Source organism: Ylistrum balloti, unplaced genomic scaffold (genome assembly GCF_031769215.1).
Source record: "Ylistrum balloti isolate Yb309-2 unplaced genomic scaffold, AGI_CSIRO_Ybal_v1 Utg369916, whole genome shotgun sequence".
In the NCBI taxonomy this organism is placed as follows: Eukaryota; Metazoa; Mollusca; class Bivalvia; order Pectinida; family Pectinidae; genus Ylistrum; species Ylistrum balloti.
Window position 1 is genome coordinate 2114199 of NW_026782036.1, and position 20169 is coordinate 2134367.

The following is a 20169-nucleotide window of genomic DNA, read 5'->3' on the forward strand; positions in this document are numbered from 1 at the left end:
AGCTCAACATATGTTTGTGCCAAACACGATATATCTCACATGACTATCGGCCATCGGGTCAATATTAAGAGACATCTGGCGTCATCAAAAGCTATATATGGTATGCCTAGATATGCAATTATCGATCACATCACTAGAGGAAAAATTAATTGTAAATCTCAGGACCATAAAGATTGCTATCGGAATATGAGAGTATTATAAATACATGACAATTCCTGAACCTTTCCATCAGACACTACCTGAGAACGTATATTCTTAAAATAATTGAAATGGAAGGAATATGAAAGAAATATTCGTTTAATATAAAAAGGGACCCTCTGAGAAATGGTGCCGTACCTACAAAGCCAAGCCTGAGGACCTAAGGGATGAGGAGTCACAGAACCGTACCACGTGTGTAATTATGTTTATCAGTTTGTATAGGTAGATTATCGATCAAAAATAATACAGAGCACGAAATATTATTTACTAAGAATATTAAGAAAATTATGTCGGTATTAGTTATCATTTACGAAGGTTTGTAATGCGTTTTTAATTTAAACACCTCAATTGATTTTCAAAATATATCACGGAGTTTGCCTTTTTAGAGCTATAATCAGGTTCTAAAAAATAATATATTTCAGATTCTTCTTTTAAAAAAACTTGCATTTTTGTTGGGCTCAATTTTCGTATTTTTCGATAAAGTACTATCTCAGTTGATCTCATGGATCATTTGAACTAACAACTGTCCTAAAGATGTAACTTGATCATTACAATATTATGGAAATCTGTGTTTATCACATAGAAATATATTTTATTCATTTTCCACACGTGCTTCGAAGCAATATGCAAGTTAATACACTTTGACGTAGAAAATAAAAGATAATTCTTTTCACAAATCTTAAACAAAGTCTTTCAATGAATCCTAAAAAATCGTTAATAGATAAAGCTCTGTCAACATTCTGCTGGAGGTATACCGACGGTAGAATAGTAGGTTCATTAACTGACCGAAGACGTACACATATGTATTACATAACATTTACCGAACTAGGTCAATCAGATAAACTACACCAGCTGTAAGACGACATTAACTCAGAATCTTTCCTCAGTCTACAAACCCCTGATAATAAACAGGAAAAAATAGAGTTTTAAGACAGCACAGTGATACGTATGTCTATTTCTACTGATTGAACGCCATCTAGATAACCTGCAACATAGAACAGCAGTAAGAAGAAGTTGTTTATATGTTTACATCGGAAATAATCGAGACATAGTAAGTATAACATTCATACAACGTCGCACTTGTTGTAAATTATCATCAGTTAATCCGTCCTGCAGCATGCATTCCTACGTGATTATCCATAAAGTTGTTCACACTTACACAAATGTAAGGTGTGTTACTAACAGCTAACTAGTGTCTGCTCATTTCTTCAGGTAAGAACATTTATTATTAGAAATATTTCACCACAAGAGGTTTTTATTTTATTGATATATTTCATTATTTTTCAGTCTATGTACTATTACTATGTTGGCCCATTAAAGTCATTATCTTCAGGAGACATTGATCTCTTAATTGCACTTTCCGACACAGGCTGTCCTTAAAAATCGATATCCTTTATAGACAATCCAGTTAGGTACACTTAAATGTTTGTTTTGTCTCTCATTTTTGATTTCTTGTGGTATTTGTTTGAATGAGTTCGAGATGTCTCTCTTATTTATACCTGTATCGGATATATTGTGTTGTGTGCTAGAACAGAGATAATGGTATTTATCTCGTGTGTACTTACTACTTACCTATTATTTGATAAGGTACGTACATATCTTGCTATATGATGTGTAAAAGGTGTTAGCTATAAATGTGTTACAAGACACACTAGATATTTCTCGGTGAACGCATTCCTTTAAAGTACATAAAGTTTCATACCTAGGCGAAACTTTACACATGTACATAGTCGACCAATGATTTATATTATGGGTGTTTTCGGTCAGGCAAAAGGTACATTCCCTTCAGAATGATCTTATCCTGGTGCTTATATTTATCTGGTATCACCAATTTTGAGTTTGAATTAATCTTCTATTGACATGTATATTCTATATACTGTTTTAGGACGTATTTATTTTCTGTAAGACATATTTCGCGATGGCGGTCGCAATTTTTATCCATTTAGGATATGAATAACACCATTTTAAAATCAAATAGGGACATATTCAACATGAATGTGCAATAGAAACATTTATCTACATTTTGCTACTGATGTCGCATTAATTCCATTTCAATAATATTGTAGAACAAACGATGCAAAATCAGAACGTATGGAAAGGCGATCATGAATTTTCTATTTTATAAAAGAAAATGAGATGATAGGATAAATTTCCAATCAACGGTTTTAAATCATACTGTATAAAAAAAAGCCAACTGCACAAATGTTGTGAAGAGAACATTAAAGATTAATGTATTATTTCAAATATGGACTTCTACTTCATGCATTTCGAATATAAGATCAGTCACTGTTAATTGAAATGTAGGCACGTGTTAATAAATTTCATGATTTAATCCTCCACGAAAATTTCCATTGGCCTTTTTCATGTTATCTCCCCATAACATAAACAAAAAATCGAAGTCATTTTTTTAACATTACATTTGATTGGCCAATGCGGCATTGTATGAACTTATTTGAAGAATAAGAGCTAATTATAGATATCAAAAATATTGCAATTGTGATATTAAATATATTAATCAAAAATATTGCAGCCTGTGACTAAATTATTAAAATATTTCATAATTTTGTATATTGTTGATGCATAACATGAAAATGGTTTATACTTTTGGAGTTTATCCAGAGCACAATTTGTGTTACTTTCAATAATATGAAACACATTGTTAAAATTAATCTTTGAAGATAAAACTAGCAAATATACATAATAGATCGAGTGATGTTTTACAGAGAAATTTTGAAATCATATACATATATATATTTCTTTACCAGAAGATCTGATAACATGGCGAGCTCATCTGCTGTTTCCTTGCCGATTCTACACGTTCGAGGGAATTACTACGATGTCGGATACCATACTGGTTCAACGTTTCAAAACAGGATAAAGTCATTTTATCAAAGGTCGCTGCTTGTACAGGAAAAATTACTTCCGTTTTACTCGCAGAGGCGAGGACGAGAAATAGCAGAAGTTTACCTACGAGGGGCACGTGACAACTTTCCCAAGCTGATCCGTGAGATACAAGGACTGGCCGATGGAGTGGGAATGTCATTTGAAGATATTTTCATACTTAATATTGCAAAAGAAGTTTATAATTGTCACTTTAATGAAATGAAAAGTTGGCCCCCTGAATCTGATAACCTGGGATGTTCTGACATTATGGTCAACACTCCGGCAGTAAAACTGATAGCGCATAATGAAGATTGCGACCCAGAGTCAAAAAACTTCGGCTTCATGGTCAGTGCTCATATCATAGAAGACTCTACTGAAGAAAAGTTTACAGCATTCTCGTATCCTGGCAGTTTGCCAGGCAATACTTTCGCTTTTAATAAGCATGGTATGATTTTTGCCTGTAACGGACTTTATCCTAAAACTGCTCTATTAGGAGCGACTCCCAGATATTTCTTGAACAGATGTATGATGGCTGCCACGACTGCTGACCATGCACTGGAAATTGGCAAGAACGTGGGTGGCGGATGTGCTGTTGGGTTCAACCTGAATATCGGGAACTGGAAAAACCCTCAAGATATGTGGGGGCTGGAAATAGGGCCCGGCAAAAATGAAAGCATGGTCCATCTGCATACTTTCCATGAACAAACCAATGAATGTGATTCGCCTAGTTATGTACATACCAACAACTACAAACACCTGCATGTCGAAGAAATGGATAACCTTTCATCCACCATAGCCCGTATGAAACGTATCTTAGAGTTTAAAGCGCCCTCTACAGCACAGGAAGTGAAAACAATCTTAGGAGACACACAGAATGCCGAATATCCCATTTACCGCACACCTAGTGCCACGGACATTGGGAAGACTGTAGCTACCGCCCTGTTTGATCTTAAAGAGAGACAAATGGAACTGTACTTGGATAACCCCAAGTTTGCTCAATCGCCAGTCTTCGCTTTACCCTTGGTGTAGGTCAAGTCTAAGGACACTTGTCGCTATTTACACTTTTCATTGTAAATACTTTTGCCATTGCAGTACTGTTAAATCAGGTTCACGGGATAACATATGTGATGCACGGATGTTTTGTTAGTCTGTATTTTTTTTAATAGAAATAATATAATGTTCTAATATGAATGCATGTCAACTTGAATGGACTTTCTGTGTCTCCGCTGAAATTGTCTCGGAAATTGCACAAACATATGGCCAGTATATTTGAAATAAAATGTCTTTGGTTCTACATTGGAAATATCGCTAAAAAACAGCATGCTGTAAAAGATTGCTGAAGGCCTTCTAAATATACTATACCAAGTAGACCGGACATATATACTGATCGTGAAGAGTATCTAGGAGTCTTTTATACAATTTAAATATAAAGGATGACGTAAACGTTTGGTAAAGTGACATTTCTTATTTGGATTGACCAAACTTACATGGCGGGTGTCGTCGATGGTTTAGGTGACGCTTACTCTTTATTACCACTTTGTCTTATTCTTCTTTTACGTCTAAGCACAAATATTTTACTGTTTAAAACAATATCTTTATCTTCTTGTTTTGGTTTTTTACAAAGCTGTTTCATTAACCTCTAGCCTTACATTTTAGCAGTTACATGCCACAACAATCATCGACATTTAGACTGAATTACATGTACCTAGGTCCCTATACTATAGATGGAGTTATTTTTTGTTTGTTTGGTTGTTGTTGTTGTTGTTGTTGTTGTTGTTGTTGTTGTTGTTGTTGTTGTTGTTGTTGTTGTTGTTGTTGTTGTTTTTTGTCTTAACCGGAAGTGCAATCATGTTAACAAGCTTGATTAAAGAAGCAGACGGGATGGGTTGCTGAAATTCATCAATCACATATTGTAAATTGTTATCACTGTCCCTATATAACATAACGTATCTTCCTCGCGGGTGAGTTACCAGAGCAGCAAACTGCAACGTGAGAGCTATAATTAGATCAATATGTTCTCATTCTGTAAATAGATGAAGTTTGTGCACCAGATGTGTGATCGGTTTAACATCAAAGGTAGAGTTGTTGTAATGAAGTGACCGTCGATAAAATTTCGTGATTTGAGAACAATCTGTTTTAGAGGTATTGAAAATGCATTCACATGCTCTTTACTAATCAATAAATTATTCATCGTTTACGTCATCTTTATGTAACAGATGTAAGTATCCATTTCATCACCTCCGCCAGGACTCGAACCCGGGAATATCTGGCTTACTGGTCTTAAAGTGTACCCTGAGAGGTCAGCTATGTTGACCTTGCAAAATAGTTCTGCACATAAAATACACTATGCCGAAAACGCGAATGCCGTGGAATGTTCCGTTACTGAGAAATTGCGACTTTTCTGAAAAACACACCTTTGGCTGAGAGGCGTTTACCTCGTTTTCGGGCACCCAAACCTGTGACGTCATAAGTTCAACGCTTTTGTTGATGCAGCCATATTGTCTTTACTGTGCTACATGTGATTGTGATCTATTTTGGGATTTTCCGTGGTAATTTCTTTGTTTATTTACGTGAAAGTACTTCACATCTTCGCAATATCTAAGGTAGTGAACGAGGGGTCGGTGAATTAGCGCTTAAATCCGCTAAAATGGCTTCCTATCGAGGAGGGAAGCAGTGTGTATGGTTGTCCTAACACTAACACAGATGGGGTGTCGATGCATGACGTCGATAAATAAAACTGATTGTTGATTAAATAAAAGTATATTTGTTAGGTTGATATTTTGTTATTAATTCTACAACTAAACATTTTAAATTGATAGGCTAGCCTATGACTTGGGCGGTCTTTGGAATATTATTCCTTCGTAATCGTGAACGCCTAATACACGGAGAAGGCCTAGTCGTGAATGGGTCACGGGAATTTTCATCCCGAGAATTTTCATACTACTACTATATAGTATAGAATAGAATTACTAGAATTTATAGAATAGGTTATGTGTGAATGTTGTTTGTATAAGGTTTACTTGGTTTTTAGATCTTCCAGCAGACGATGTTGTTTAGTTAGCCATTTTGCGATCGTAACAATAACAATAAGATCACCAATCTTGATTTTTAAACACAGTTCACAGTGTAGAGATGTCATCTAAACTCATAATCACACCTGTGCCAGGTTAGGTAATTAGCACCTCTGTAGCTGGAAAAAACAACTGTGACACCTGTGAGGCGACACGCCTGTCGGCTAACAACAGACGCGTACCAGTGCTAGGGTAAAAACCAGTCAATTAATTGTATAAACTTCTAAAACATCAAATTTTTATTGTCAACACAGCGGAGGGTGTTATAATTGGTTGTTGACACCCTATCTATATATATCCATAGTGCTACGAAAATTCCCTGGAAAGAAAATTCCCCTCGGACGAAACTTCTTCGGTACGAAAATTCCCGACACCTCGTGAATGTATGCATAGTCTTGCACAAACGCGATTTCCCGACGTCAGAAATTGTTGATCGAGACTTGAAGATAGTAAAATTAGTCCAAAACCAAACCTGATTTTATTTTGTTTATTTGAAACGACGATTCACTGTTCGACTACTTTCACGACTACTTTTAAGACCCAGTGAAGTACGTGCCAATCTATGTTGCCCAAGCGATCGTCACTTTTCGAAGGGTCATTTTCCTCCTCACTGGATACATCGTCTTGTAATTCCAGTTCAAATCCGTAGGGCTGGATTCCGTCTTCAGAAATATCATCCACACTATAATCAGACTCCTCAAAACTCATGTTTAAATCGCTATCAGATGCGGTGTCGTTGTCACTGTCGGTCATGTTGGCTGCCATTTCTGTTGAACTTATGACGTCACGAGTAGAAGAGCCTCGATTCCGCGGAAATGACGATTCGGCTGATTAGGTCTTGGCGGACAGGTGAAAATCGACAACTTTGAGCTTTAATAACTCGACACTGGGGCGACGGATTTTGACGGGATTTTCGTTATTATTATTTTTACGGCATTCTTAACATTATATCTAAATATAAAATTACTCTCAGGGTACACTTTAACTTATAGAAGTAAAATTATTACTATTATTACAATCTAAACAGCCCATCAACATAAAAAGGTCATAAGGGTCATCAACTGTTGAAACACCAAAAAGGACATAACATCAAACAAACTAAAAGATAAAAGGCAAATGCTAAAAATCTTAAAAGGTTATATTAAAACTAAAAAGCTTATTTTTCTAAGCGAGTGGTATAATGCGGCTTGTATTGTACCAGGGTATAAGGACATACCCTCAAAACATACAAAAATATTGTTCAGATAGTGACATTAGTACGTCACACACACGAGCATGATATTTTAATGTCGACATATTCTGTTTTTAATAGAACACGTACAGGTTTTAGGTCTGCAGTAAAGTAAAAAATTTTCTTAAAAAAAGAAAAGTGCCACCGATGAAATAAATAAGTAAGTAAATAAAAAAAATCTCCTAGAACATTGAAGAAATTGATCCTTTAAGTTTCCGTGTCATGAAGTCACGGGTTTCGGGGAGAGATTCCAAGATCTTAGTGGCCATAATGATCTCATTTGGAAATACTCCTTTTCCTTACACGATATGAAGTAGATGTGCTTGATATTTGTCTGTATGACCAGTGGTGATGTTGTTATAAACTTCGTTCTTGGTAACCACAATTATTCATTTTTTAAACACTTCTTACGTTCAAGCGTCACCTGAATGTAGCTTTTCTATAATACCACAAAATGTTAGCTTTCATTGACGCTCTCCACCGACTACCTAATATTTCAGTTAACTGTTAAACTCTTCATTAATAGTAGATTTGATTTGCATTATCTTTATGTTATAAAGCAATTTAATACACAGATGGATTAGATCCAATTACGAAAGGTCATATACACTATTTGGAGGAACATGTTACATACTGAAATTGAACCGTCGGAATTATAGCCCTTGTTATCTATAATCAAGCATTCTCTGAAATGTTAACTGTCAGTAATCATGCCTTGAACTCTCATGTGTGACTTAAGTGCTATACCACAGGTGTGAAGACTATTATATTATTCTGTATAAGTTAAGAATCTCGAAGCTATCTCCGATGTCCTCCAAGGATTATTATGTAACGATAAGAATGCAAAATCGTCTCTTCGCATGTGTCACCGTATACAGTCTTATCATTATATCATTATAGAAGTTAAACTTGTCATGAACTTAAAATGAGGACTACAATCAACATGGATGACACCTGCCAGTTTTAAGTTCTGAAGTCATTTTTTCAGGGCATTAAGACTCTAAATATGACGTCTTTTGTGCGAAGATTAATTAGCAATTCTCGTATTGTTGGGGTTTCTGTGCTGAAAAATAACATCAGACTTTTTCATCAGTCTCCATACTTTGTGGATATTCCCGACTGCTCCGTGTCGGAATTCCTGATACAAGGATTTCACAATTTTGGAAAATTTACAGCTCTTGTAAGTATTTTTGAAAATTGAAATTATCAAACAAATACTACATGTATATTAAATGTTAGAGTATAAGGAGAAAAATGTTAAATCAATATTATAATAATCTACCTATTCAGTAGCTCCTGTGATATTGATACACCTTAATAGTTTGCACCTTGTAGTTGTTTTCTTTAAGAAATTGTTTTCGATTGTTTAGTAATGTAGATATTATATTCAATTCTTCGTCGAATTTCTCGAAACATTTTCTTTTCTTTTTTATTGATTTATTCGTTTTTTTTTTCATTTTCTTTTTCTATTAAGGATACAGTGTATCAGAAAGGTTAATGCTATAATAGTTTTGTCCTTCGAATTATTTTCTACTATAGGAAAGTTATAAAAGTGTAAATAGTTTTAAAAGAGACATGAAAACTTGCATTCTTTGTACTTTTATAAGTGTTCGTGTAAATATTTTGTTCAGTTTTGTGTTTTTAGGTTTTTTTTCTTTCTAGCAATCTTTCATTCCAATTTGAATCAAGATTCTGTTGAGATGTCGGTATTTCTGTTGATTTTTTGTCGATACCATGCTGAATTTTATACTTAAATAAAGCTACCGGAAAGATTTAATCCTTGAATACGTTAACAGTGCACTGACACATGTATGGCATAGTTTTAAAAGGATTTTTAAAAAGGAACGAATACGTAGGTAGAGAAGGCCTCCCTTTGAAACCTTTTCAATTGCATAAATGCTGAAAAAACTCATCAAGTTCCTTTCTGCTCGTAATTAATGATACAGATCGATGGAAAAACCGGAAGTAAAACCTCCTTTGGTGAACTTGAAGATCAAATATCTAGAACTACTACAGGGTTTCAAAGCATCGGACTGACCAAATCAGAGGTCGTTTGTCTGTTTGGCACGAATGCAGTAGAGTTCATTCATACCTTATGTGGTGTTACGTCAGCGGGAGGAATCCTGACCATTGCCAACTCACAACTCACTTCCGGTACGTCACAATATAAAATCTTTTTTTTGGATAAAGATGCATAGCAAAATAATGTTTAAATGTTACTTTAACCGTTACAAAACATTAACTTTTATTTAGAATTTATAATTAGTTGTCGGGATAATGTGACCTCACTAACAAGAAGCTTTATGTTGCAGTGGAACTGTCACACCAGCTGTTGGAGACTGACACAAGCTATATTGTTACAACTCCCGACTGTGCACCTAGAGCTAGAGGAGCTGCTACACTCTGTCCTAACATCCGAGTGAATATACTTATTTTATTCTCTGGTATTTATATTTTTGTGTATACATATTTATGTAAGTATTTTTTATTTAGATTTTATGTAGCGGTTTATTCCATCCTTTCATTGTCTTTCATAGATTTATTTGTTTATTTGTAATTTTCTGTTCTTTTTTTTCTTCCCTTTTTATTCGTTACGTCATATATAAGTTAGTTAAGTTGACCCATGCTTATTGCCTTACCACTTTATCTATTTTTTTCCACCACGCAATCTAAATAATCTGAAAGTAATTATAAAATTATCATTTTTAACAATTGCGTGCATTGTTTATCACCCAAGAAGCGGTTGCTTTCCATCGTGTCTACGATGAACACTCGGACAACACACACTATAAGACTATATAGTGATTGTATCGTAGGGTGGCTGGTTTCAGATGGCGGCCGGTCGGACACTTTGTTTCACTTATAAGACATCATGTTGAAATATCTTGCCAGCAACTTATTAGAATGATTCACGATATATTCTCTTATTGCGCTTTAAAACTAAATATGATACGATCTCAATTTCAGGAAATAATAGTAATAGGTAACGCCGAGGGTTGTCGCCCTTTCAGTACACTTCAGACAGTCGGCGACCAGGTGAAGAGAGTGACTGTGAACGTAAAACAAGATATAGCGTTGATGCCTTACTCTAGCGGGACTACAGGTCTTCCCAAGGGAGTGCAACTCACCCACCATAACCTGGTGTCTCAACTCTCACAACTAAGGTGCCTTACTTTTCGGAAACAAACGGTCGAAATGTTCCTTAGTTGTTTTGTATTGTTTACAACAATTATTGATCGCTATGATAAACTAGCAAATTAGTTATCAGTCCTTTCATCATGTGGTCGCTGTATTGTTTGTATTCAGTAGTATAGTTTGTTTGACAGAATGATATAAAAATTACGGAAGTCTAATTTTTCATTATTTTATAACATATATCACCAATAGCTAATAGAATTCAAACTTAGAATTCTTTGCATAGACCCAAATATTTTCAAGTCACTATTCCAAACGAATATACCATCAGGATCTTTTCTTTTCAGACACAAATCCATACTTCCGTTCACTGCAGGAAGTGACGTATCTATAAATCCGTTACCCATGGTACACATAGCTGGGATGATGATAGGATTACTGAATCCTCTGTCGCAAGGCGCATGCGTGGTGACTTTACCGAGGTTCGAACCCGAGCCTTATTTATCAGCTATAGAGACTTACAGGGTAGGAGAACGAAAAGGAAATGCACATTTTAAAACAAAATTGAATCTTTATAACTTGTTTTTACAGTGTAAGTTATATTGCTGTCCCGGAATGCTTTTCTCGTTCTATTTTTTTCGGTTCGTCATTACAACGTGACTCTCTTCCGTTATTTTTGAAATGCATCTGAAACACTAAAGTGTGAGTATTATTTTAATACAGAGTCTGAATCTTAAAGTATTATCATGCTTTTTAGGGAACATTTTCTCTAATAGCGCCTCCTTTAGTAAACTTCTTTGCCAAGCATCCGTTGGTGGATAAGTTCGATCTATCGAGTCTCCAAACCCCGTATTCAGGAGCGGCCACACTGTCACGAGCTCTCACGGAACAAATGGCGGAGCGACTCCAAGTCACGAGCATCAGACAAGGTGAATGTGTTGTTCGCTGTATAAGTGGCCGATCTGGAACCTAGCAATCTTCGTTTATATGTCGCTGAATGTTTTAAAGTGTGTGTTATCATAAGATATGGCATCTATAGAATGTATAGGGGAATCCTAAAATAAAAGTTGGTCAGTGATGATCCACTGGCTGTTCACCTATGTAAGTGGAATCAATATACTTTGTTGGTGGTTAGTTGGATGGTTGGTAACATCCGTTTTCAGCAATGTAACAAATGTTCTGCCATCACAAGAAAATGGCCTGTATTCCCGCCTTTATTTGAATCTTGGACCCTGTACATTCGGTACGTGCAGCTCCAATGTAAAAAATAATATATTGAAACAGTAAGGGGGTCACCTGTCGGACAATTTGGGTTTTTCTCGGATACTTTGGATTTTTGGGTTTCTGGTATTCCACCAGGGCCAACTACAGTTCATCTTATTGCTTCACAATCAATCTCTGACTGGCGCAGCCAATGAAAAAAGCTCGTGGCACATTCCATAAGTAGTACGCGGGCGAATTCACAGGCGGGTAATATGAGAAAAGTTAGTAGTTTGTCTACAAACCACAATCACTATCATACCTTGATGTAAATGAATTGATTTTCACATCTGTCATTAGGTTTTACTTTCTTCAAGACAAAGTGTACTTATGAATAACATTTTAGGTTACGGTATGTCTGAAACAACGGGGGCAACCCATACAGATCCACTGGATGGCTGGAAATATGGTTCCATCGGAAAACCCGTCCCTAACACACAATGCAAGGTATGGACATTCTCCACAGTAAGGTTATCATAATTCGATAAATCTAGCGATTCTTCAAACGCATGAAGTTTTCAGAATCCAATAACTTCTTTTTACCATTCTTCTGCGCAAAAAATATGTGTACAAAGGAAAATTGATCGATAATGCGAAAAGTTTCAGTTCAATACGTATGTTGATGATTTTGTCTAATATTTCAATGTCAGAAATATATTTCAATATATAGTATGTATATGACTGGTATATCTAGTCATGCAGTTTCTATTTACCGTAGATTTCGTCGTGAGGTGAAATTACAAGATTTGAAGTGGTCAATATTAAAATTGAGGACTTGCTACTTTCATGATATTTTAGTCCCTGCTCTAAAATGGCGAAAATATAATATGTAGTTTAAAAAAATATTCTGATTTTGACCTCAAATGACGAAATATGGCAGCATTGCCATGAAATAATAAGATATTAATGATATACGAGTGGGCCTATTTCTATAGATAGTATGTGTGGACACGGGTGACATTAAGGGAGCTGACGAATTTGGAGAGATCGTGTGTAAGGGGCCACAAGTGATGAAAGGTTATCTTAACAACGAAGATGCTACCATGGAAACCGTAACAGCTGACGGTTGGATAAAAACAGGTTAGTTTTTATATTTTTAACATCTTTGACAATATATATTATAAAAATACAACCTGTTTTGCATTGACAGCCTTGTGAGATCTTCATTGCTTATTCAAACATCTGTAAACAGTATCGAGATCCTCTATATTGACGTTCATTCCTTGATAACATACTGTTTGGTTTATTTTTCTGAAGAGGAAACATCGGGTGCTTATTCAAACTCGTCAATATTAAGTTCTGTGTCTATTGTTTCATTTCTTCAATGACGTCATTGCTTTATTTGTGATTCCCTTGTCCATATTTGTGACATTAGGTGACATTGGATATTTCGACAAAGATGGTCACTACTTCGTGGTTGACAGATTGAAGGACATCATCAAATACAAAGGCTACCAGGTAGGCTTGTGAAAATCGACGGGAAACTCTTACACACAGAGTTATCTCCCATCGTTGAGATAGTTACCAATATCAGTGAGTGGAAGTTATTAGGACGCGATTGAAATCAACAGGTTTCTTTTATGAGAAAATTCTTCTATCCTCTTAACTATAATAAAGCATTTTTCATAAATGTGATCCATATATTAATTCATGTGCCTTTGTTTGTTCAGATCTCGCCGACCTATCTAGAATCAATTCTTACGTCACATCCGGCTGTTATGGAGGCGGCAATCGTTGGAATACCGTGTGATGAGATGGGCGAGGTGCCTCGGGCGCACGTCGTTTCCAGGTCACGTATTTCTGCTGAAGAACTCATCAAATATGTAAATGGTATGAATTTCAACCACGTAAATATTTCGTTCAAATCAAGCAGGTACAAAGATATACATCCTATGATAAAACATACTTCAGTTTTGGAGGTGTTTCAGCGAAACCAAATCAGTAAGGCATGAAAGAAATTATTTCTTGGACCAAATTCCATCCGATTTTTTTTTTTTATAATAGAAGATCAGCGATGTCCAAGATGGTAATTTTCAATGGTGTGTAGTTAATTCGATGAAGCAGAAGACGCTTACTGTTACGGAACACCTGGGGTTATTATCATTGTACCATTTCAGGAGTGTCCGTGTAAATCTTTCTTTTGTTCATACTTTGCCCTACTGTTTCATTGAATTTAAGTTTGGATTCCGTGGAAACCTTGCATCATTATCCTCATCATTGCTGTCTCTGTGGTTCTCTTATGGTGATCGCGTGATCCAATCATGGTCATGGAAATCCCTCCTAATGACCTATTAGTTTCCAATATCATTCACTTGTAGTACTATACAAGCTGCATTTCCGATTTCTGTTGGAAAATGTGACGGAAAGCACACAGGAAATGAATTTAAATTCTTTTTGGTTTTCAGATCGAGTGTCGCCATTTAAAAGACTGCGTGGTGGCCTCGAATTCGTAACAGAAATTCCAAAATTACCCAGCGGGAAAATTCTACGACGAAAAATTAAAGATGATACATTGAAGAAGACAAACAATGTTAAAACGATGCGTGTTTAAAGACAGGTTATGTTTACTGAAAAATTGGAGACTGGAGGAGCACTCCGGTTTCCTTCTACAATGAGGCTCCTCGCAGGTCAATACCAGGGCAACAAGAGTGATTAAAATGAACTTGTTTCGCAATTTTTGTAAAATAGACTTATTTTATATTTATACTCTGCTAAGACAAAATATCTTATTTTTACAATGTCTCATTTTTCATGTTCTAGCCTATTTTGTTGTGATGGTTCACATCTGATTTAAAACTTCCTACATTTATATGTGTTTATTTCTAGGGGCAACGTTCATATTACAGAATACTGTGTGACAAGTGCTAACGATAATATGTTACTTATAACGTCATATCTCTACAATGAACTAGACTATGTAACTAGACAGAGTGTGTAACTGGACAGTGGGTAATTTTGAAAGTGTCCTACAAATAAACTAGGTAAAGAAAAGGGATGGTTTATAAATACTAAGCTGTCTTTTAAATGAAAGAGACAATGCTTATTCCTGTAAATATATGGCTTAGAAACCGAAAGAGTCAGTGTCACTTATGAGATGTTCCGTCATTCAACAAAGTGTAATTTGTGAATTTCCATTGCACAAATTAATGACACAATTTCTGCTTTTTAACTTGAAATCCCATTTAATATAGAGGATACAAAATAAAGCCCTTGATAGTAATAAACACAAGTGTCTTTTTTTTTGTTACTTTTTTATCATACCCTTTCGATACTGTAAACATATATATATTTAAGCGGTAATATCATTTCAGCGTTTTACACGCTGAAAGTGTGGAGCTAAACTATGCTTGTGCAAATTGTAGTCTTTTCCACAGTTGCTATAGTAATTGTGGACAAGCAAATGCGTCAATGCTCTTATATACCTGTTTATTTACTGTAAGTATTTTTCTCATATGTTGCTTTTGTTTCATTACGGTCAGAATTAATGCTTCACTGAACGCTATTCCATTATTAATATTTTCATTAATTACATTATTTTCATCAAATGAACTACTCATCCATGATCTGATCTTTGGGAGACTCGAGTCGTCCAGGTGACGAAGGGTCAAGATCCTTATCATGGTATAATACCAGTGTCTGCCTTACCTGAAAAGGTAGATTACATAACTTGAAGTCCCGTAATCCTTTCACTGACAATGTTTTATGTTGTAATTTATATATGCAGTTTTATATGGATAATCTATTGACATTTTTCGAAGAGAGTGAAAAAAGTAGTTCGCTAGTTTCAATTGATTGATTAAATTTTTCGCATATGTAAACACCATAGCAATTAACTCTATTGAAATATGAAATTTTAATGAAAATAAAATAATTTTCCCGTCTCCAATTAAAAATGAAGGCTGTTTTTTTATATAGACTTTAATGGTTTATATCACGCGAAATGTCGAGACAGTGTCACGTGGTAGACTTATTTATTAAAAGATGACCGTGATGCACCGCAAAGGTTATCTAGTACAAGCAGCGCCAATTGTAAATATATCAGAAAATAGACCTTTGTAACCTACATTTATTTGCACACGTTGAGAAGAACATCGATTGATATCCAGGCTACTTTTAATTTGGTGCAGTTTAAAATATTGTCTTTTTTTATATTTTTTTTATCTTTTTTTATATTTTTTATTTCAATTTATCACACATATTGGGATCAGTGATATATCTAGGTTTTGCCAGATCAAGCATTTCTTTTCTGCAAAATGTCGCGAGATAATGTTTATTCAATTCATTTCAGATAGGGATTTCTTTTCGACTATAACATACCTGGTATTCTAGGATATAAATACTCTTAAAAAATATTTTATCGATTTTGTGGAATAATTCCTCTGTATCGATGTCTCTTCAGGTACCATGATGAGATAACATGAAACATGGGAGTTGTTTACAATATAACACACGAATGGTAAAATATTCATTTTGGCGGAGTGTTGAAGGCGTACGTGTGTTTGGTTGTCTGGTTACCGTAATTCATACCAAGTTAGTTATGGCCTAAAATTTGTTTTAATTAAAAATCAAACCTCTAAATATGGAAGGCAATAAATTTGTCTCCTGAGCGAGAAAAGCAAAGTCTAAGACACCGGTGAATGCCCCTCCTTACCTTTAGATTGATATCGCATGACCGGTAGGATGTTAAGGTTGGTTATAGAACGGATGAACTGGATGAACCTGTCGTTATACGGATGAACCTGGTTACCGGTAGGATGTTGTTGGTTATAGAACGGATGAACCTATCGTTATAGTAAGGTGTCTGGTAGGATGTTGTTGGTTATAGAACGGATGAACCTGTCGTTATAGTAAGGTGTCCGGGTAGGATGTTGTTGGTTATAGAACGGATGAACCTGTCGTTATAGTAAGGTGTCCGGGTAGGATGTTGTTGGTTATAGAACGGATGAACCTGTCGTTATAGTAAGGTGTCCGGGTAGGATGTTGTTGGTTATAGAACGGATGAACCTGTCGTTATAGTAAGGTGACCGGTAGGATGTTGTTGGTTATAGAACGGATGAACCTGTCGTTATAGTAAGGTGTCCGGGTAGGATGTTGTTGGTTATAGAACGGATGAACCTGTCGTTATAGTAAGGTGTCCGGGTGGGATGTTGTTGGTTATAGAACGGATGAACCTGTCGGATGAGGATGTTGTTGGTTATAGAACGGATGAACCTGTCGTTATAGTAAGGTGTCCGGGTAGGATGTTGTTGGTTATAGAACGGATGAACCTGTCGTTATAGTAAGGTGACCGGTAGGATGTTGTTGGTTATAGAACGGATGAACCTGTCGTTATAGTAAGGTGACCGGTAGGATGTGGTTGGTTATAGAACGGATGAACCTGTCGTTATAGTAAGGTGACCGGTAGGATGTTGTTGGTTATAGAACGGATGAACCTGTCGTTATAGTAAGGTGTCCGGGTAGGATGTGGTTGGTTATAGAACGGATGAACTTGTCGTTATAGCAAGGTGACTGGTAGGATGTGGTTGGTTATAGAACGGATGAACCTGTCGTTATAGTAAGGTGACCGGTAGGATGTGGTTGGTTATAGAACGGATGAACCTGTCGTTATAGTAAGGTGACCGGTAGGATGTGGTTGGTTATAGAACGGATGAACCTGTCGTTATAGTAAGGTGAACGGTAGGATGTGGTTGGTTATAGAACGGATGAACCTGTCGTTATAGTAAGGTGACCGGTAGGATGTTGTTGGTTATAGAACGGATGAACCTGTCGTTATAGTAAGGTGACCGGTAGGATGTGGTTGGTTATTAAACGGATGAACCTGTCGTTATAGTAAGGTGACCGGTATGTTGTGGTTGGTTATAGAACGGATGAACCTGTCGTTATAGTAAGGTGACCGGTAGGATGTGGTTGGTTATAGAACGGATGAACCTGTCGTTATAGTAAGGTGACCGGTAGGATGTGGTTGGTTATAGAACGGATGAACCTGTCGTTATAGTAAGGTGACCGGTAGGATGTGGTTGGTTATAGAACGGATGAACCTGTCGTTATAGTAAGGTGACCGGTAGGATGTGGTTGGTTACAGAACAGATGAACATGTCGTTATAGTAAGGTGACCGGTAGGATGTGGTTGGTTATAGAACGGATGAACCTGTCGTTATAGTAAGGTGACCGGTAGGATGTGGTTGGTTATAGAACGGATGAACCTGTCGTTATAGTAAGGTGACCGGTAGGATGTGGTTGGTTATAGAACGGATGAACCTGTCGTTATAGTAAGGTGACCGGGAGGATGTGGTTGGTTTGGTTATGTGGTTGGTTATAGAACGGATGAACCTGTGTAAGGTCGGTAGGATGTTGGTTGGTTATACGGATGAAGTAAGGTGACCGGTAGGATGTGGTTGGTTATAGAACGGATGAACCTGTCGTTATAGTAAGGTGACCGGTAGGATGTGGTTGGTTATAGAACGGATGAACCTGTCGTTATAGTAAGGTGACCGGTAGGATGTGGTTGGTTATAGAACGGATGAACCTGTCGTTATAGTAAGGTGACCGGTAGGATGTGGTTGGTTATAGAACGGATGAACCTGTCGTTATAGTAAGGTGTCCGGGTAGGATGTGGTTGGTTATAGAACGGATGAACCTGTCGTTATAGTAAGGTGTCTGGTAGGATGTTGTTGGTTATAGAACGGATGAACATGTCGTTATAGTAAGGTGTCCGGGTGGGATGTTGTTGGTTATAGAACGGATGAACCTGTCGTTATAGTAAGGTGACCGGTAGGATGTGGTTGGTTATAGAACAGATGAACCTGTCGTTATAGTAAGGTGACCGGTAGGATGTGGTTGGTTATAGAACGGATGAACCTGTCGTTATAGTAAGGTGACCGGTAGGATGTGGTTGGTTATAGAACGGATGAACCTGTCGTTATAGTAAGGTGACCGGTAGGATGTGGTTGGTTATAGAACGGATGAACCTGTCGTTATAGTAAGGTGTCCGGTAGGATGTGGTTGGTTATAGAACGGATGAACCTGTCGTTATAGTAAGGTGACCGGTAGGATGTGGTTGGTTATAGAACGGATGAACCTGTCGTTATAGTAAGGTGTCGGGTAGGATGTGGTTGGTTATAGAACGGATGAACCTGTCGTTATAGTAAGGTGTCCGGGTAGGATGTGGTTGGTTATAGAACGGATGAACCTGTCGTTATAGTAAGGTGACCGGTAGGATGTGGTTGGTTATAGAACGGATGAACCTGTCGTTATAGTAAAGTGTTCGGGTAGGATGTGGTTGGTTATAGAACGGATGAACCTGTCGTTATAGTAAGGTGACCGGTAGGATGTGGTTGGTTATAGAACGAATGAACCTGTCGTTATAGTAAGGTGACCGGTAGGTGGTTGGTTATAGAACGGATGAACCTGTCGTTTGGTTGTTGGTTATAGAACGGATGAACCTATCGTTATAGTAAGGTGTCTGGTAGGATGTGGTTGGTTAAAGAACGGATAAACCTGTCGTTATAGTAAGGTGACCGGTAGGATGTGGTTGGTTATAGAACGGATGAACCTGTCGTTATAGTAAGGTGACCGGTAGGATGTGGTTGGTTATAGAACGGATGAACCTGTCGTTATAGTAAGGTGACCGGTAGGATGTGGTTGGTTATAGAACGGATGAACCTGTCGTTATAGTAAGGTGACCGGTAGGATGTGGTTGGTTATTAAACGGATGAACCTGTCGTTATAGTAAGGTGACCGGTAGGATGTGGTTGGTTACCGGTAGGATGTGGTTGGTTATAGAACGGATGAACCTGTCGTTATAGTAAGGTGACCGGTAGGATGTGGTTGGTTATAGAACGGATGAACCTGTCGTTATAGTAAGGTGACCGGTAGGATGTGGTTGGTTATAGAACGGATGAACCTGTCGTTATAGTAAGGTGACCGGTAGGATGTGGTTGGTTATAGAACGGATGAACCTGTCGTTATAGTAAGGTGTTCGGGTAGGATGTGGTTGGTTATAGAACGGATGAATCTGTCGTTATAGTAAGGTGTCTGGTAGGATGTTGTTGGTTATAGAACGGATGAACCTGTCGTTATAGTAAGGTGTTCGGGTAGGATGTGGTTGGTTATAGAACGGATGAACCTGTCGTTATATGTGGTTGGTTATAGAACGGATGAGCCTGTCGTTATAGTAAGGTGACCGGTAGGATGTGGTTGGTTATAGAACGGATGAACCTGTCGTTATAGTAAGGTGACCGGTAGGATGTGGTTGGTTATAGAACGGATGAACCTGTCGGTATAGTAAGGTGTCCGGGTTGGATGTGGTTGGTTATAGAACGGATGAACCTGTCGTTATAGTAAGGTGACCGGTAGGATGTGGTTGGTTATAGAACGGATGAACCTGTCGTT

General features: G+C 37.0%; 2 protein-coding genes across 3 annotated transcripts; both read left to right on the forward strand.

Annotated features, from left to right (window-relative positions):
• Positions 1-1094: 1094 nt before the first annotated feature.
• On the forward strand, positions 1095-4679 carry LOC132546843 (beta-alanyl-dopamine/carcinine hydrolase-like). 2 transcript variants are annotated; one of them, XM_060210566.1, is made up of 2 exons: positions 1095-1249; positions 2964-4679. In XM_060210566.1, exon 2 carries the CDS (start codon positions 2977-2979, stop codon positions 4108-4110), a length of 1134 nt encoding a protein of 377 aa, XP_060066549.1. In that variant the 5' UTR covers positions 1095-1249; positions 2964-2976; the 3' UTR covers positions 4111-4679. The 2 variants fall into 2 exon arrangements, with proteins under 2 accessions (XP_060066549.1, XP_060066550.1); XM_060210567.1 differs by having other exon boundaries at positions 2967-4679.
• Positions 4680-8108: 3429 nt separating this feature from the next.
• Positions 8109-14329, forward strand: LOC132546825 (probable 4-coumarate--CoA ligase 2). The gene is made up of 12 exons (XM_060210540.1): positions 8109-8135; positions 8372-8563; positions 9330-9537; positions 9696-9802; positions 10351-10547; positions 10866-11043; positions 11276-11447; positions 12125-12225; positions 12714-12858; positions 13154-13236; positions 13449-13608; positions 14184-14329. The coding sequence occupies exons 1-12, from the start codon at positions 8109-8111 to the stop codon at positions 14327-14329; spliced, it is 1716 nt and encodes a 571-aa protein (XP_060066523.1).
• Positions 14330-20169: the final 5840 nt, after the last annotated feature.

Excerpts from the sequence above, each read along its gene's own strand:
- LOC132546825 (XM_060210540.1), top strand. The coding sequence starts at position 8,109 with ATGTGTGACTTAAGTGCTATACCACAG. Across the intron at positions 12,226-12,713 it reads TCCCTAACACACAATGCAAG|ATAGTATGTGTGGACACGGG; the intron begins GTATGGACATTC and ends CTATTTCTATAG. Across the intron at positions 12,859-13,153 it reads TGACGGTTGGATAAAAACAG|GTGACATTGGATATTTCGAC; the intron begins GTTAGTTTTTAT and ends TTGTGACATTAG.
- LOC132546843 (XM_060210566.1), top strand. The coding sequence starts at position 2,977 with ATGGCGAGCTCATCTGCTGTTTCCTTGCCGATTCTACACGTTCGAGGG.